This window comes from Vidua macroura, chromosome 13 (genome assembly GCF_024509145.1).
Source record: "Vidua macroura isolate BioBank_ID:100142 chromosome 13, ASM2450914v1, whole genome shotgun sequence".
Lineage (NCBI taxonomy): Eukaryota > Metazoa > Chordata > Aves > Passeriformes > Viduidae > Vidua > Vidua macroura.
The window spans coordinates 19,205,690-19,225,133 of record NC_071583.1 but is presented as its reverse complement, the minus strand read 5'-3'; the positions used below and the strand labels follow the sequence as shown (position 1 = coordinate 19,225,133).

Here is a 19,444-nt window from a genome sequence, read left to right as displayed (position 1 = left end):
GCTGCGGGGCGGAGGTGCGGCCGGTGCCCGTGAGGCGGCGGCGCTGCGGTTCCCTGAGGGCAGCCGGCTCTGCCGCCCCGCGGGCGCCCGCTCCAGCCCCCGGCGCGGCGGCAGCGCTCCTGCCGCTCTCCCAGGCCGGGTCGCGGGCAGGGCTGGAGGCGCGGCGGCGGCGGGATCCCTCGGGATCCCCTCCTTCCCTCCCTCCGCCGAGCCCGCGGCGCCTCAGCCGCTCCCAAATGGCGGCGGGGCGGAGCGGCCGATCCACAGCTCGGCGCTCCCGCGCCAGGCGAGGAGGCGGGAGCGGCCGGGCAGGCGGGCGCAGGGACGGCGTCGAACGCCGAGCGGGCGATGGGCGGGGATAAATGTCTGCCTGGGCGCGGGGCCGCCATTTTCTCTGAGGCGCGGAACGAGCGGCGCCGGGCGGGACCGGGGCGCGGGGGACCCGCCGGGGGCCCGGGACACAGGTACGGGTGGCCGGGGAGCGCCGGGGGCGAGCGGGAGAACCGTTCCCCCTATTTCCTCTCTTTGCAACGCTCCGTTCCGCGCCGGAGCCGCTCCGGGCTCGGCCCCGGGCGCGCTGACCCGGCCGCCGCCTCGGCCGCTCGGCCCCGGCGGACACTGGGGAAGGAGGAGGAGGAGAAGCGGGCGGCTTCGGGCCCGCGGGGCTTCGCGGCCGGATTGCCCGGGCCGGGGGGATCGGTGCCGAGAGGGCCGGGGCGGGGCGAGGGTCGGGGGGAGCGGGGCTGGGTCGTGGCCGCCGCCTGTCAGCGCCAGCGCGGAGCCGCGCGGGTGGGCCCGCAGCGCCCGGGTGAGCATCCCGCACGGCTGGAGCTGTGCCCTGTGCAGGGAGGGCGAACAGCGGGCATCCCGCACGGCTGGAGCCGTGCCCTGTGCAGGGAGGGCGAACAGCGGGCATCCCGCACGGCTGGAGCCGTGCCCTGTGCAGGGAGGGCGAACAGCGGGCATCCCGCACGGCTGGAGCCGTGCCCTGTGCAGGGAGGGTGCGAAGGGAGGATGAACATCCCGCACGGCTGGAGCCATGCCCTTTTCAGGGAGGATAGCAGGGGGATGAGCATCCCGCACGGCTGGAGCAGTGCCCTGTGCAGGGAGGATAGCAGGGGGACGAGCATCCCGCACGGCTGGAGCCGTGCCCTGTGCAGGGAGGGTGCGAGCAGGCATCCCGCACAGCTGGAGCCGTGCCCTGTGCAGGGAGGGCGAACAGCGGGCATCCCGCACGGCTGGAGCCGTGCCCTTTTCAGGGAGGATAGCAGGGGGATGAGCATCCCGCACGGCTGGAGCCGTGCCCTGCCCACAGCCGGGGCTGTGCCCGCTCTCCTCGGGTCCCCGCTGTGATGCTGTAGCTTTGTCCCTCCTGCGCTTCCAGCGGGGCTGCCTGACCCTCCTGTTACTGTCATCCGTAGTCTGCTGGACTGGGAGTAGAAAATGCCTTTAGGTGTATCAGCACAACGGAATTCTTTCTGCTCGGGCATTCTTTGGTCTGAACTGCTTGCTTGATTATTTTTTGCGGCTTAAAATCCATTAGACATCGGCAGACAGGAGATTGTTCTGTGTCCTGAGTCCCTGTCGGCTGTTCAGCCCTGCCGTGTAGCAGTGCTGCTCCTGCAGAGCCCAGGCTCCAGCCCTGTCCTGCTTCTGCCTCTCTTCATCTCCAGCCTGACTGCACTCAGCAGTAACCTGCCTGTCCTGCTGCTGTCTGTTGTTCATCTCACCTGCGACAGGCCAAATGGCTTGTGCAGAATTGTTTTCCTTCTTAGCCTGGGAGTGACATCTATAAATGCAGGGACTTCGGCTGGGCCAGTGAGACTGCAGAACCAGTTGCAGTGGGATTGCTGCAGCACAGTTTGTGCTGCAGGCTGTAGGTGTGCAGAACCAGAAGGATCTACAGTGGTGTAAAACTCAGAATCTTTCCAAAACTGAAGCCCGTTTAAAATATCTGAAGACCTTTTTTATTTCAGTGCTTCAGAAAAACTCAGCTGCAGCTATTGTCTGAAGGATCACTGCATTGTGCCAAACTGGGATGGGCATGCTTATTCTTCAGGATGTGTCTGCAGTGCTGGTGCAGAAGGAGAGATTGAGTTGATGAATGTGAGAGTTAATTCCAGGCAATTCTCTTAAATCTCTTCTGGGGACACCCACTCAGAATGGAAGTGGCTTTAGTTTGGTTTGTCTTAATGAGAATTTTCTGCAGGCAAACCCTGAGGCTGCAATTAATCATGAAAGCTGTAGGGATCTCTGTGTGTGCTCATGAAATGAATATGGTGACTGATTAATGTAGTAAGCAATTTAATCTTAGATTATTAAATCAGAAGTGAAGTAGCATTGTTGAGTTGGGGCAGTGTTGTTTTCAGAGTCCTGGAATATGTTTTTCATATGGTTTGTTGCTATTCTTAATATTTTCAGGACTGGACAACTTATTGTGCAACATTGCCGATTAACCTGCTTTGAAGGAAAAGCTGGAAGTGGCAGGAAAAAGGCCTATTTTTTCCCGAAGAAGATCTAAACCTTATTTTTTTCAGTTTATTTCCTTTTCCATTTTTTATTCTTAGCCAGCCGTGCATTCTGTTCAAATTACGTATGAAGTCACTGCTGTCTCAGGGCCTGAACTTACTATATCTCATTAAAATAACTCATTTTCTAAGCCACAAACATGACCCACGGAAATCATTGGTCAGCACTTCTTGGTACGCTACATCAGCAGTAATTTCTTCTGGGACATCTCCTCCCCTCCTCCCTCCAGATTATTTACGTGGCTCTTTGTGCTGTTGGAAAACCAGGAGTTGAGAAGAAAAAACCACGTTTTCCTTGTTGGAAAACATTAAATTCAGAGCTGTTGGTTTCCAGGCTCCTGCAGGAGATGGGAACCAAAACTAATCTGCAGTCAAGCTCCAGTGCAGGAGTTGAATTGCTGTTGTGGATACAGGATGTTTAAATTGTTTTTAATTTGCTAATTAAGTTTGCAGAGCACATGAACATTGGCCCTTCAGTGCAGGTTGGTCTTTGGGTCCCTCTGCACACAGAGAGCCTTTCCTGTGCTGCCAGAGTTCCCTTTGCCACACCTGTGTCACACCTCCAGCACCCCTGTGCTGCTGCTTTCCTTCCACACCCGAGAGGTTTTGCTCCTCCCCTTCCCGCCTTGTCGTGGCTCTCGTCCTGCCTCCCTGGGCTGCCAGCTGGCCGCGAGGGAGGCGGGCAGGGATTTCCGTGGGTCTGGGCTCCTCCTGGGGATGTGCTCCTGCTGTGATGCCCCCGCTGATGGAGAGCAGGGAATTCCCCCATGCCTTGGCTTCCTACTTCTGCGTCCTGTGGGAATGTCCTGTTCTTTGTGCCTCTGCCTAACTTTAAAAATGTGAAATGCCCAAGAATTGCTGGAGGAGAGGCCACCACACAGTTGCCCAGGGAATGAGGATAATGGGATTTGTGCAGCTGCATTTCCAAAACTTTCATGACAATTCAGGAAACAAATGAGTGTTTGGCCACTGTGTGCAAATGAGTGATTGAACAGGATGATTGTGTTGTAAGAAGTAAGTTCCTGGACCATCTTTTAAATTAGAAACACAGAAATCTAAAGAATGTGGAATGAAAAATAGTATTTAGAGTTCTATTTATAATAAAACCATCAAATTGCATAAGTTAAAGTGATCTTTATTTGGGGAAGCAATAAAAGTCATCAAAACAAGATGAAAATTTGCAAAAAACAAGATGAAAACTTACCAAGCAGTGTGATTGAAACATGATTTCAGTAAGTTTCACCTAAGTTTATTTTGTAAACAGACATGTTTACATCATCACTGTACCGATTTTGATCGACTTGAAGTAATTGCTTATGCTAAATCCTTTGGTATTGTCTAGTATGAAATATATCCACCGTGTATTGAATAAGGCCGTGGAAACATTTGCTCAGCTTTACAAATTAATTGAAAGAGGAGTTGATGTAACAGCAGGGAATGTGGCTAAAATTTCTAAATTTATGACAAATTAACAAGGTATTTTAGCAATGAGCATGCATTGCTCATGGCTTTTGAGACAGCATGAAGTAGATACAATTTATTCTGTGTGGGTAACCCATGTTTAGTGATGTTCTTACTTTTTCTGAAAAGAAAGTCTCTTTTGGCCCAAGTTCTGTGAAGAATTCTCCGAGCTCTGCTGGCTCTTGCTGCGTGCTCTGTTTTTTGTAAACAACGCTTTTGCTTTGAAAAGCAGCTGGCACACGTTTGTTCCTTTAGTGACTTGAATATTGTGTTTGTACTATAAATGTCATCTGTTTTACACAAAGTTGATTTTATTGCAGCAGTGTGTACTGACCTTTTACGGTTTAATAGAATATGGTCATTTGTGTACTGAAATGCTGCAGTGCACACAGCAGATGAGGATAAACAAAGTGGTGGTCTGGAGTCATTTGTAAATGAGAAAAGCGTTTTCAGAGCTAGGAATTAGGACTGATCATTAATAAATAGCTTGCTTACATAAGTAGCCTATTGTCAGGCTTTTAAGTGATGTAGCCCATGCGATCGAAAAGAGATGCTAACGGCAGAGCTGCGGGTTTGTGTGGCACAGCAGGGTGGCCGTGGCGGGGTTTGTGTGCAGGTGTGCCAGCTCTGCCATTTCTCCTGCGCGCGCAAAACGCAATGTCCTGGGTGCGGGAGCAGAGCGGCGGCACCGTTGAATCCGAGCTGTTGCACTGGAGGCAGAAGAGCTGGAGAACTGCCTTGCAGACAGATCTGCGTGCAGCGGTGAGCAGGATTGCCGTGTGCAGCTGGGAGCCTGTCCCAGCCCCTGCCCTCTGAGCCCCTCTGGTGCCGCCGCTACCGGGCGCTGCAGTTTTCCCTCGCTGCTTCAGGCCAGGCTGAGCTCCGGTTCTGTACCTGCCGTGGGTTTGCCCCTCGCACGCCCTCGCAGTGAGGAGCAGCTGACGGCAGGGCGTTAATTCCTGGGGCATTCCGATGGACAGACGTGGGATCGCCGCGGCGCTCCAGCATTGCTGTATTTTTAGTTCGCAGAGAGAGGGAGGTTGCTTCCCTGACTCGCAGCTGGGTGTGGTGTGGGGTTAACTCGATTAATTAAAGCTGGCTCCCCGGTTCAGGCGCTGAGAAATGGCTCTGAGCCCCCATTATAGTTTTCTCTTACATAAATTTTTTTCACTGTAGAACAAGCTGGAGTTCTGAAAGTGGGGATTTTTGGAACACTGAGCTGACAGATTACCAAGAGGGAGATGCAGCACAGTGCAGAACTAGAAGAAAGACGTCTCTACTGCTTTTGTAGGGGAAAACATTTAAGTTATTATATTGAAATATTTTAACATATGACCAATTTTCCTTTTTCTGTAATGTCTTTTAGTCTGCTTCCAGTGTATGTCCCTGTCAGCTCTACCAGTAATTTGTGCTGGCTTTTGCATATTCCTCTTTCTTGTTCTCAGCCATTTAAGAGTGTTTGCTCAAAGTCTGGTCATACTTTCAGTATTTTATAGTGGTTTTTCAGTCTATTAGCACACCACAAAAGGCACTGTTCTCTTTACTCACTTGCTACCTGTGGCAGAGGTGACTAAATTATCATTCTTTTTTCTTTATTCAGATTTTCTTTCTGTGTAAGAAACGTGAGATTTTACAGAAGAGTTTTTGGTGAAACTGAAGGAGTGTGATGGGGCAGGTGAAGATGTGTGTACTCCCTTTTGTTTGCATGGAATTGTTGCAGAAATGTAGGAGCACAGAGGGAGAATCCTGCAAAGCAGAGTGGTGCTAGGGGGGACCATTAGACTGGATGTGTTGCTGGGAAGAAAAAATACTGGTTAATCATGCTTTATTTTTTTTTTTAATTCCTAATTTATTGTTACCCAAAAAATGGTATGTATATTATTTCCAAATCATTACCATGGAAAGTATATTCTTACAAGTGTTTTTGTGAAAGAGAAAGCAAAGTGGATTTAATTCCACTTAATGTGGAGGTAAGAGTGCCTGTAATTACCGCTGCAGCTTTCACTTGGAAAGGTGTATTTTGATACATGGGAACTTGGGGTTGTTTAAATGTTACTTTAGAAACTTTGTTCTAAAGTTTCTCTGAAAGTTGCTGGTATTTATGGCACAGGATGTGACCCCACCTTCACAGGCAAGAAGACCTTTTTTTCAATTCTCCAAGTTCAGAATTTACCAAGTAATTGTTAATTCCAAGTTGGGTTAATATTTTCCTTATTTTGATGATTTCTGATAGCAATTGAATTCCTTCAGGTCTAATCTATTGCATAACCCCATTAAAATATTTTTTCAGTTCTTGTGTATTTGTGTTGTAATTTGATGTGTTTGGGTTTTGTTTTTGGTGAAACTTGCATTATAAAATTCACACATTAAAAGCACAGCAGAAGTGTCTAAACGCTCTTTACTCTTGATTTTCCACGAGGCTGATGCTTAGTTTTTAAAACAAACATACAGTCCTGGTGCCACTGTGTGCAAATAACAAGCATCTCTGATTATTCCAGGGCTTGCAGGTTTAAGGAGAGGTAAATGTGTTGATGATCAGTCAGTTTTAGTTCGATTGAGGCAGAAAAGTGTGTGTCAGAGCACCTGTGCCAGCTCAGTGACTCCCTGCTTTTCCCAGGCTTTCTTCTCCCTCTCCATCTGCCTCCAATACCTTTGGGAAGCTGTGTGCAATCAATCCCGATGTGGAGGATGAGCAGGCAGGAACCTGTTTGTGGTGCTGAGATGGGAGGGTGCAGCTTTCCCTGGTGCCTAATTAGAAAGCTAAGCACTTTTGGTCACCTGCAAGTCAAGCTGCTGGCTATGGAGCAGAGTCTCTTCTGGTAAAACAGCATTTCTGCCTCTGTTTGATCACTGGGCTCACAAGCTTGGGGTGGTGTTATCTTTATGTGGAAACATGGCAAAAACCCGTTTAGAGTTCAGTGCTGGGGAGGGGCTGTTCCAGGCTGCTTGGCCTGCAGAAATGGGATAAAAGGAGTTCTTTAGGGGATGGGTCATGTGCCTGGCAGAGAATGGAGTAAGTTAAGGAGCTTGCAGTGTGCTGCAGCCAAAAGGAGCAACAAAGTGTGCAAGGCTCTAATTTTATGCTGACATTTGACAAGAAATACACTAAATTCTGAATGACATCATCCCTGTGTGCTGAAGCTTTGGAGCAGGTAGAAAGCTGACACAGGCAATAACAGTGCTGCAGCAGAGCCTTGGGCTCACAGTGATGCAGGGGATTGATTTCAGCTCAGAAACAGGGCAGAGCTTGCTCTTGGATTTCTCCAGCCTTTTAAGTTGCCTGTGTAACTCGCTCACTGCCAATGGTGAGGTTATAAAAAGGAGCCAGCTGATGTTGCAATGTAAGCACTGCCCCTGTAGTGGAAAGACTGTCCTCTGGCATGCTCCCTGCTGCTATTTTTACCTATTCCAGTAAGATCTGCCCTTGTGATGTTGAATTACAGGACAGTACCTGGAACAATTTTCTGTTACAAAGTGCTGTATGTGCTGCAGAAAATGTTCAATAAAATTGGGCAGATTGACACTGAGACTGTCTTACACTGAAAAATATTTTTTCTTCTGTCAGCACAGATAATACTGTAGCTGTGACTACAAGAGATTCTTTCACTTTTGTTTGCATATTTTATGTCTGGCAGAGTTTTTCTTTTTTAAAATTTTGGGTTCCTTTGTATATTGATTATTTTGTCTTTCTCAGTTTCTCATGTGGAGACTTTAAATAGGCAGTGTGAGTTTTAAACATGGGGATGAACAGTGTAGCCCAGGAATCGGTGGAGTACAAGGTTTTGTCCTAATTTCTAAAATGCCAAGCTAATGTTGACTACATTTTCTTTTGTATTCCTGCACACTAATAGGAAATTAATATCTTTTCTGGGAGTAAATTAACAGCACTTCCAGTGACAAAATGCTGTATCTATCCAAATATTTGTAGTGGAAACTGGAGCAAACAGCAAGAACAGCCTGACAGTGAGACAGGGGGTTCAGTGACACAGGTATCACATAGAGATGTGTGACTGTTGAAATGTCTGACATTTGTGATTACCTTATCTCAAATACAAGGTGTATTTTCTAAAACCATCAATCCATAGTTCAAAAGTGCTTGGCAACACTGAAACCCAAACCTCAAGCTTTTGTGCTGGCTCTCTGTGCATTTAGCAGTAGGTTTGGGGCAGAATCTTTCCAAAGCAATGGTTTGATACTGAAGTGTGATGAGTGATGAATTTGTGTGCTTTCAGCATTCCCCTCACAGGCCCCTGCTGGCCTTGCTCCTCCTGCTCCTCAGAGCACCTCAGGTGGAAATCCTGCAGGCAGGGAACTTCCTCCAGGACACAGGGGTTTTCTTCTCCCTCTGCTCTGCCATTGTCTTACGTGAACAATTCCAGTCAGGTTTAATTGAGCCTCACATCTGCAGTAAAGCTGGGCTTTTTGGCAACTCTTATTCCTCAAAGCCTTGTGTTTGCCAGTTCTGTTAGCAGATGTTCTTCCTGATCTTTTTTTCATAGGTCTCTTTATCTGTCAAGAAAAATAAGTAATTTTTCCTGCCTTACAACTATTGCTGTGGTGGCAGATAGAAATACTGCACCTGCTTCTTCAACCCATCACACTTGTTTTATGCTGTGCTATCTCTTCTTGATCTATGCATGAGATTTCTTTTTCTTCTTGCTGATTTTACTGTAAAAATGCTTTGGGTTTTCATTCTGTAAATGAAATTTCCCCATCAGTTTTCTCTCCTTTTTTTCATGTAACGTTATCCATCTTAGTGAGTCACTGTCATCTCTTGTATTTGGTTTTAACCTTTTCCTCTGGTGTGAGAAAACCAGGATTCCTTCCTTCTCCCCAGTCTCCCTGCTTATCTTTTTCCATGATGGAAGGCATATTTACAGTATCTTATGTGCCACATTCCTTAATGTTTGTTGGAGACAGGTGTGCTAGGTGTAAGCAGGGTAAATTCACAGGTCAGGCTGTCAGTAGATTTTACTTTTAAAAGGACTGAAAAGGGCTCAAAGTGGAGGTCCCAAACATTCATCTGGTTTCTTGTTAATCTTTGAGAGTTTGCTGGTTTGGTAAAATCATTGCAGCTTCTTTTTATTTATTCATTTTATTTTTTCCCCATCTGCTCTGTCCAGAAGAGAGGATACCTCTAACCAGAAGTGAGCTGGCAATATAAGATCTCTTCTTGATTTTTTTCTTGCATTTTTAGAAAGACATGAGGAAGCTGAGACTTCTTGGTCTGGAGAAGAGAAAGCTTTGTGGGGGATGATCCCATCAAGATTTCTTCAGCTTCCCTAGGAATTCTTCCTCTTACAGTTGGTGCTTTTATGCAAGATACAAAGAGCCTTCAGAGGCTTGGCTGCTTGTTACTGTTTGTTTTGTCTCCAAGATTTGTCAACATTTGTGAGTCAGCAAGGTGTTTGAGTGAGGAACTGACGTATGAGAAGGGACTATTCAACTCCTATTTAATTTTTACTTCAGTGAGTTTTTAGCTGTAAAAGATTTTTCTGATGTTTTGGAAGAAGAATGAAATGCTTTTGAGCTGGGGAACATTTGGTTGTCCTGCATTCTGTGTCTCCTTACACTGAAATGCTGCATAAAATAATGAAAGGCTGGAAGACCCTGAAAACTCTGAAAGTAGAAGGATGATAATTTATCACTGATAAAATTTTTTGGTTATTTATTTGATATGTAGCACATGTATATGCTTGTCTGTTAAAATGTAAATATCTTCTGGTTTTTTGTCTTCCACAGATGATGTGCTTCATCCTTTTGTCATAGGACTTCATTTGCTGAAAGGAAAACTGAAGGTATAAATAACTTTCTCTTGTTATCTTTCCCTTTCTCCTTCTCCTGCCCCATCCTTTCTTTGGAGATTCCTGGACCTTCCCTTCAGGAAGGGAAGCTCAGCTCAGCCCCTCTGTGCTTGTATTCTTGCACTGCTGCTAAAATCCACTTTTTGTTTTTTGAAAAATGCCACAAAATCGATCTGGAGCTACAGTTGTTACAGGATTTGCTTTATCAGAAGTGTATATTTAACCTGAGCTCTTACTTTACTCAGTCTCCCTGGATATTTACTTTGCAGGGGAAAAGCCCTTCCTCAGTTTAGAACTTCAGCTCTTGATATTTGCCTGTCTTCTCCAAACAGCATTTGCCTTTCCACACAACTGCAGGTCTGCTGGGAATAATCCAGACCTAATGTAAATCTGTCTATGACATTATCTTCAAACTCTATCTCTGAAACAAAAAGGCTGGTATGGCACTTTGTTAAGTAAATAAAAACCCACCCAAACCAGAACTGTAATTTCATGGGTGTATTTAATAAGATAATGTTAAAATGGAGCATAATTTCTTTTGGAGGCTCTGAGGACAGTAAATCTTTGACATAGTCTTAAGTATTTTTTTTTTTAATATACAGTCTTAAATTTTTAAGTACATTCCATTTTTATTTGCCATTTTATTCAGGTTTCTTGGCAAATACAGGTGCATACAAACCATGAAAATAAAGTTGTTACAGCTGTCCAGGAAGGATATATCCAGCTATTCCCAGGTGCACCTTGTTATAAAATACAAGGGAGAATCCTTTGTTCTATCTCCTCCAGAAGATCTCTCAAGGCTGTTGGTGCTGGTGTCGCTGTGCCCTGCCCTCTGCCCGTCTGGACGATGTTTCCAAGCTCTTGGAATCACATTATTGACCTCCACGTGGCACTGCAGGCCTGGCACAGAGCCCACATTTCATCACATCCATTTACTGGCTGAAAGCTGCCCTGGGTGAAAGCAGGGAGCACCTGGCTCTGGGACAGCCTGGGGCACTGCATCCTGTTGGAGGTACAGAAATTTCAGCATTGCCTGGTGCTTTGCAGTGCTGATTAACAGCACCACGCAGGCTCTCTGTACAGTGAGATGTGAGCACAGCTCCCAGCAGCTTCTTTAATAATCCTCAGGCTGTTCCTCTCTCCAGACTCTAAATCTGGGCTGTTCTCAGTGCTGCTGCATTTCCTACACGTGGCTGAGGGAGGACAGAGCCAGGCATTCTTTGTGCTGAGGTTCTCAGTCACTTTTTTGTTTAATCCTTGAGAACTCGTGTGGGAAGGGCATTTGGTGGATTGCTGACATTTGAGTAACTTTTTTTCATCCTTGCTCTAAAGTGGATGAGTTCCAGGCAACTGCTAACACAGTTTGGGGCTTTCAGACTGGGAACAATTGGCATGAGCAAGTGCAGAATGCAAATAGGCACATGGCTGGGAAGGTATGTGCACTTGATTGAGAGATTTGGGGGAGAAAAAAGGCTTGCCCAGTGTTTTGACCATGTAAAGAAAGACAAAACACTTGTAGTCCCACTTCTGTCTGCAGTGCAAGGCCCACGTTAAAGAGATCTCTCTAAATCTCCCTTTGGAGGATTCTCCTGAGGAGAATTTAACATGGCACAGAAACAAGAAATCTGAGTGACAGGATTGTTGTATAATGTGATTCTGATACAATCAGCTATAAAAAGCAGTGTTCAGTGCTTTTTGTTTCTAGTAATGAGTTTGAGTTTACTGAATTAAAAAAGGAGCACAACTTAAATATCACTCCAGCTTTTATGGTCTTCATCACGTTAAGAGCACATTAAATTAAAAATTATGAGATATTATGCTAGAAAGAAAAGTGGAAATTTTATTCGATGACAGAGTTCTGGTGCTTTGTAAGCAAAACTTGTACAAAATGTATGAGCACTTTCCTTGCTTGCTTTTTCCTTTCCTACTGTTTCAATAGCAATTCCATAAACTTCTTTGTGAATCTGTATAAACTCTGCAGCTGTACTTAAATCCAATTTAAAAACACTCTCATTAGAAAAACCTGCTGCATTTTTCTTTATACCTGGGATTGGTTTTTTGCTTTGGGAAAGGCAAAGCTTTGGATTCTGTATCCCTCTTTTAGATGCAGGGTCTTCAGTGCTCCTGTTTCTCTAATGAAGGAGTTGTGGTTTTGTAGGGAAACTTAGAGCTCCACATTTGTATTTCATAGAAATATGTGGGGAAAAAAAGGGTGACTGACAAGGGAATGATCTGTGTGGAAAGGACAAACCAGACAGATCTTCCTGGGATCTGCCTGGGAAGAGTAGCCCGGAGCTGTTAGAGCCAACAGAGAGCAGGCACGGGGTGGCCAAAGGTGCAGATTGTTTTGGTGACAGATTCCTGCTAAGCAGAGCCCAAAGTACAGTCTGCTGCAGCCAGGGAGTCTGACTTGGTTTGTGCTTCCTAGCCAGAGTTTTTATCTGACAGCAGCTTTTAAATACAAAAAGATACTAATTTTGAATGAATAATGAATGAATAAGTCTAAAATGAATAAGTCTGAAAGCAGATTGAGAGTTGTATTGCTTGTGTCCTCCTTACTGTAGGGTCCACTTGTTGGAAAACCAATGTTATTTTTTCCCTGATGGCTGAAGTAGTGACTAAAACCAGAACACTTGTGGTAAATAAAGAAAAAGAACAGAAAAGATACTTCTAAGATCAGAACAGCAGAGGCAGAAATTGTGTGTGTTTCTATTGGTTTTTGTTCTGCTTGGTTTTTTTTCCCTGAACACTGACATTTCCTTCTGTTAATTTTTAATTTCTGTCAGTTGTCTAAGGGAGGAATTTGTTTTTTGGCATTGATCTCTTAAAATGAAGGACACATGAAGGAAAAGCACCAGCCTGTAGATGTAAGAGGGATCTGCCTGGGTTGTTACACTGATCCCAACTCATGCCCTGCATTCATATTTCCATAGATCACAGCTTTATTTATTAATATAGGAATGGGTCCATATTTATCCTCTACTGCTCTGAAAAGCTACTTTTAAAAAATGCTGCTGTAGATCACAACAGAGATTTGTGTGGTTGGAATTTCTGGTTTTCCCCCCAGATAATTGGTCACCCAAGCAATATTAGATCAATTAATTACTGTTTGGGAGAAGAAAAGGCCACAGTTAAATGGATCATTGATCTTTTTGTGTCAGAGATGAAAACTTTGCTTCTAAGCAGCTTTTCAAGCTTATATTTACTGACAAAAGTGTTCAGTATGAAATGGATTCTGGACTTTGTGCTGTTCTGAGTTTGTAGGTGTAGTCCATGAAACATGAAAGTCCATGAATTTGTGTGGATAAAAATGGCAGCACATGTGTGCTGGCAGGGGGAACTGTTATGAGATGTTTTTAAAAGCTTTGGGTGTTTGTTCCAGAAAAAAGCAAGGACAAAGTACCTAAACTCTGGCGTGAGTTCAGTTTTGTAACTTGAACTTTCAGCCTAACTCAGTGCCAGTTTTGGCATTTTTTAGGGAGGGAGACTGAAATTTTGAACAGTTCAGACCAACAATTTATCCTTCTCATAAGAGAAGTCAGAGTAGCTTCCAATACCTTTTGAACTGGAATGAATGACATGAATGTATTGATTGTATATGAGTGACTGATCTCCAGGAATTTGTTCCTGTCAGATGTGCACATTCCAGAGCTGTTCCATGCTTTTGGTTTAATACTTGTTCCAATGATTCATTAGCAGAATCTGTAATGTGTGCAAAAAGCACTAATGAAAAGTGCAGTCTTGGTCAGAGTGTGCAGAACTCCTGTGGGACTTGCAGCAGTAAATGACATTCTTTTTCTGCTTATGCTGAACATTGAATATGAAACCAATCAGTATCAGTCTGCCAGCAGTCCTGGATCTACAAGGGGACTGATGTGCTTTAATATCTTGAAATATTCTTTGAATGCAGCTGTTGCAGTTTGCTGGTTGGAGAAATGCTGTTTGAAGTCATATTCATGAAAGTGATGAGCTACAGGAAGAAAAGATTTAAAGAAAATTTTTAGAAATATACATGAAAACATCCAGCTGGCATTGGATTATTTGAGCATGGCATAAACATAAATCCAGTATCTGGTAATGATTACGTTTCAGAAATATGCTCATAATTAATTTAAAGAGAGAAAAGCAATTTTTTCTGGAAGAGACAAACCTAACAAGAATATAGTTATGAAGGCATAATTGTAAAATCTTTCTTCCTTTATTTGAAATTAAATTTCTCTTTAGAACAGAGTTTCAAACATCTTTTCACTGGAGTGAATTGGTGTGGATGTTGGGGGAGCTGGAGTAAATGAGTGTAGTGAGTAAAAATACCTTTAATCAATTACTGCTTGGAGCAGAATACCCAAAGGGAATAAAACTGCTGCCAGGGCCCAGGTTACAGGACCCTGCAGGGTGGGCTGTGCTCTGCAGTTAATTACCTGTTCAGGTGGACTCAGACCTGTGGCCAGAGATGTTCTCCCTGCTTTGTTCTGCTGTTGTGCCCATTCAGGGTTCTGAGTGAGCCAGACAAGGTGTGTGGATGTGCAGTGTTAGGCTGTGTCATTAAATGTCACCTTCTGTCGGCCCTAAGCTGGTCACTTAAGGGCCATGTTAATTCTCTTCTCTCCTGCCTGTGCATGCTGTGAGCTGCTGCAGTTCCAAGGGGATGGTTTTGTATCGATTTATAGAAATTTGAAGCCAGTTTTCTTTGCATTGGGGGGCAGGAGAAAGGTGCAAGTCATTCAGAATCACCTCCTAGGCAGCAGCTTTTCTGACTGTCTGTTCTTCCATGAGAATAATCTGGAATAAGGCTTGAGAAGTGAACATGGCTGCCAATGCTCTGCCAGAATTTGAGTGTTTTCAACCAGACTGTTCATGGCCCGGGTCAAGAGGTGATTGTGGGGTCCTGGAACCTCTGGCATCCTCAGAGGGCTGTCTGAACAAGAGTCAGGACACTTTGGGTTTCTTCAACAAGCTCCACCTTTCCAGCTGCCAGCCCTCGTACAGGGGATGCCAGAGCAGGTTTAGCAACTTTCCAGCAGGGATTCCCTGTCTCTCCCCAGGAGACTGTGAAGATGTGTTAAACTTCCCTTTCTTCTCCCCTGCCCCTCCGCCTTCAGGCCACTTGGCAGGTTTTTGCCAGCTCCAGGCCAGGTCTGACCTCTGTTCTCATCTTTTCCCTTTGGTGCTGGCTCCTCCCTGAGTGCCCGAGTAGCACCCAGAGCCCTGAGCTTCGGGAGGAGGAGAGCTGAGAATGGTGTGTGTGGTACATCCATTTTCTAGGGAAAGAACTCAACATCTGTGAGCAAACCCAGCCTGCCAGGGACTGAATCCTCAGCCAAAGGAGATGGCAAAACCCCGGTGATGGCAGGAGAGAGCAGGGCATTTGCTGGAAGGGAGGGCTGTGCCAGACGTGGCCGGTTCTGAGACTGTCCAGCACTTAGTGAGGCAAAGATCCTGGGAGAGAAGGATGCAAATGCCTCATTAAAGATAGAACTGACATTTGGATCTACGGAAGGCTGATGGCAGTTGCTGTCTGTGTTTTCCTGTGTGTGCAACAACCTTAAAATACATTGCAGTGATCTTCCCTGGTAGGCTGTGCCTCAGTGTGCAGGGACTGGGGGAGAGAATACCCTGAGAGCAGGGAAGTCTCTTTTTGGGTGTGAAGCTTATCTTCTGTCAAAATGCAAGTTTGAATTATTTGCCATTTCCTGCTTTCTCTGGAACTTTTCAGGAAATGTTGGCAGCATATCAAAATATTAAATATAAAGGCTGTAATGTTGGGGTGTTGTCAGCTTATATCAGCAGGGACAGGGAAGTTTTGATGGCTGTCCTGCTATTCCTTAGATCAGCAGAAAAATCAAGTCAAGCTCCTCTTGTTTAGTCTCATCTGTTACCTGGAAGGGTGAAACAAAGGAGTTTCCCATTGGGGATAAGTTAAGAGAAGCTCTCTGGGTTTCATCTTTCCCCTCTTATCTAACAGTTTATCTTAGTTTTTATTGCTGCCATCTCAGTAGTTACTCTTTCAGCTGCTGTGTGCATTATGTGGGTGTTGTAACTGAACATAACTTGTTTTTCACCTTTCTGGTGCCTAGGAATTAGGAGATGTTGTAGGTGCTTATGTGTGGTGAACTTGGTTGTATTCCTCAATTTTATCTCTCATTTGTCAGAATGTCTCAGTGTATTCCTATTCCTTATTCCCTTTTTACATCAAATATAAAATTAGTCATTTCGGTGCCATGGATTTAAAAAATCCAAGTATCTCAATCCTGTTAGATGATAGGGCAGATATAAAACTCTTGTCATTTATGTGCCATAGATTTAAAAATTAAAAATCCAACTATCTCAGTCCTGTTAGATGATTGGGCATGGAGTTTAAATCTTACTGACATTTAAACATTTTGAACCTTTGGACAACTGGACCTGCAGAGCTGATGGATTGAGGAGTGACAGGGATTGGCAGCGGGGAAGGTGAGGCTGTGTTGACAGTGTGTGCCTTGTCAGTGAAGGAGAGGCTCAGGAACTGACTGAAAGTTCCCTTTGAGGCTGAGGGTTCTGCTGCTCTGGGCTTTGCATGTGGTGGTAATGACTTCACCTAAACCAAACCTTTCTCTGGAACTTTGTTGTTATGTTTCCTTTCTGGCTGCTGGTCAGGCCTGGGTTGAGGTCTGGACCAAAGTTACTTGCAAATCTGCTGTGCCTTTTCAGAGCTGTGCTGTGAAGGAAAACACTCTGAAATTCATCTTATCCTTCTGGGCACCCCAGAATGGACACTTAACATTAGTGGAGATCTTTTTTATTCAAGAATTCTATTGTCTTAACTTTTCACCTGAAACAAAACACTGTTGGCTTTTCTCTGACATAAACATGAGGAAATGTATTGGAGGGTTTGGATAATTTGTAACAAAGGAGATGCAGGACCTCACATGAAATGAGACTTGACCAGCTGCTGACAGGTGTTCAGTCAGTGTTGGGTGTTCTGAATTAGGTTGTTTGATTTCAGTACAGGCTTTGGTTTTGCCTGATTTTAAATAAGATGTTTTAGTATAGTTTGGAGTTCAAGCTGCATTGCAGTTGGGATAGCTGGGGAAAAAATCCAGTGATACCTTTATCTTTGTCCCTGCATGTGCAGAAACCTGTGCTGGTTTGGAAGCGTGCAGGGGAGGGGGTTGTTGGTGTCCTTGCACTGGAAGATGTTTGTAAAATCATAAAATTATTTGGGTTGAAAGGGACCTCAAAGCCCATCCAGTGCCCCCCCCCCGCCATGGCAGGGACACCTCCCACTGTCCCAGGCTGCTCCCAGCCCTGTCCAACCTGGCTTTGGACACTGCCAGGGATCCAGGGGCAGCCACAGCTGCTCTGGGCACCTGTGCCAGGCCCTGCCCACCCTCACAGGAGAGGGATATTTCCCAGTGTCCTATCTAAACCTACTCCCTGTCAGTTTGAAGCCATTCCTTGTATCCCATTAATTGTAAATAATCCCTCTCCATCTTTCTTCTTGGCTCCCTTCAGGTACTGGAGGGTTTCAGCTGGTCACCCTGGAGCCTTCTCTTTCCCAGGCTGAACAATCCCAGTTGTCCCAGGCTTTATTTATGCTGAAATGTAGCTGAGCATAGTGGGTGTGAGGGTTGAGAAAATTTTTTTGCTGTTTCACACTATGTAAATTGTGATAGTATAAAAAAACCCCAAGTAACCAAAGACTCAAAATCACTCAAAATCATTTTTACCACAGTGATAAAAATAGATTCCTTAATTAATTCTTGGTATTGTAATTCCTGTTGAGTCTTTTTTAACAGTCTGGGCTAATGCTTGTGTGGCATATCTGATTTACAGGGCTGTTGTGCTGGCCTCCTACAGAGCTCTTTATTCTTGTGACCAGGGAGGCTCAGGCTGGAGCTCAGGGAAGGGTTCTTCCCCAGAGGGTGCTGGGCACTGCCCAGGCTCCCCAGGGAATGGGCACAGCCTGAGAACTCCAGGAGCTCCCAGGGATGCCCAGGGTGGGATTGTTGGGGTGTCTGTGCAGGGCCAGGGGTTGGCCTGGGTGATCCTGTGGGTCCCTTCCAGTCCAGGATATTCTCTGATTGTATGATCTGGCCACCTTTCTGAAAGCCCCTGAGACACTAATTAGTAGATTAGCCTGCTGGTGAAGTGCTCCTGTGACCCTGAGGTGCAGTGCAGCAGAGGAGTTACACATCTATTCCTGCTCTATGTGTAAAAAGTGAAATGCTTTCAGGAGCCAGGCTGATTGTGAGCTGTACCCTTCATGTGTAGCTTGATCACCTCACAAGGCAGGGCAGCTTCAGATGCTTCCAGAAAAGGCTGAGGTTTGTTGTGTGAGGAGGAGACAGAACCACTCCAGAGGGAAGGACGTGGCCATTTCCCTGACTCTCCCAATCTTCCTTAGGCCGCACCAATGGAGCACATCCAGGGAGCTTGGAAGACCATCAGCAATGGGTTTGGGCTGAAGGATTCTGTCTTTGATGGCCCCAACTGTATCTCTCCGACCATCGTGCAGCAGTTCGGGTACCAGCGCCGGGCGTCCGACGATGGCAAAATCTCCGATACGTCCAAAACCAGCAACACCATCCGCGTCTTCCTGCCCAACAAGCAGCGCACTGTGGTGAGTCTGTGTGCCTGCAGCTCACAAATACTGTCCTGCTCCCACTGCTGGCACTGGGGCGTGGATCTGGCACCAGAAATGCCTGCCTTCAAAAGGGTCTTACTGGGATTGAGTGATGGTCAGCAGTTGGTTGGTTTTAGAGGATGTATTTTATTTTAAACATGCACTGGATCTATATTTTGAGAAGCTGTATTGCTCTGCCTCAATGCTGTGACTTTTCTAAAGCACATGAGCATATTCCACATTAAAAGTCAATGTTGGCTGACCGAAACAATGACGCCTGCATGACACTTTGTCATTTTCCTCACTTGGATCCCCACTGTGAAGTGTGGGGGTTAAAGCTGAAGTGAAACTAGTTGAGGGAACACTTCTGTTCAGTTTCTTGGAGCTGAGTGTACCTAATAATGGTCTTACTCAAAGCTTCCTGAAATCCAAATTAAACTTTTTTTTCTGTACTTGAGGTAGCACCATTTGCCTGCATTTCTATTCCTTCTATAGGCTGCCTACTTGTGTAAAATCTTGTTTCATAGAAACTCAGTCATTGTGAGAAACTGAGAAGTTATAAAACGGTTTCAGAACGTCCTTTGCAGGAGTGCACTTTGTGCGGTTTTCTTGGAATTTCCTAAAATGCGAAAACGGTCTTCCACTCTTGGAAAAGCTTAAAGAAATTGTGCAGCAGTGTCTAAAAGTTTAGTTGTTTTTTCCCCTTTGCTCACAGGTGAATGTGCGAAATGGGATGACCTTGCATGACTGTCTCATGAAGGCCCTGAAAGTCAGAGGTCTGCAGCCAGAATGCTGTGCAGTTTTTCGACTTCTTGCTGAACCGAAAGGGTAAGATGAAACTTCCTCCCAGAGAATGTAAAAATCTTGGGTTTGCAATAGCAGCAGTAATGCTTTCTTCCCCTCTGGCTAATTTCTTTTGAAAGCAGTTTGGTTGTGAACACTTTGTGTTGCTTTCTTTGCCTTCTTCTAGGGTAACTCTGTCAGCTTCCTGTGTATTGGCAGTTTCATTTTTGTTTTAAAGCTAAATATTGAAAATACTTAAAACAGAG

At 45.4% G+C, this 19,444-nt stretch overlaps 1 protein-coding gene across 3 annotated transcripts in view; it reads left to right on the top strand.

The window, feature by feature from the left end:
* The first annotated feature begins 370 nt into the window (after positions 1 to 370).
* RAF1 (Raf-1 proto-oncogene, serine/threonine kinase) overlaps positions 371 to 19,444 on the top strand; it is a 37,933-nt gene continuing 18,859 nt past the window's right edge. For 2 of the 3 annotated variants that reach the window (XM_053989343.1, XM_053989340.1), the window contains exons 1-4: positions 371 to 464; positions 9,732 to 9,787; positions 18,177 to 18,392; positions 19,111 to 19,223. In XM_053989343.1, the coding sequence (XP_053845318.1) occupies positions 18,186 to 18,392; positions 19,111 to 19,223 (320 nt within the window). In that variant the 5' untranslated portion in view covers positions 371 to 464; positions 9,732 to 9,787; positions 18,177 to 18,185. Of the gene's footprint in view, positions 465 to 9,731; positions 9,788 to 10,670; positions 10,806 to 18,176; positions 18,393 to 19,110; positions 19,224 to 19,444 lie in introns of those variants that run through there. The other variant, XM_053989342.1, reaches the window with a different exon arrangement.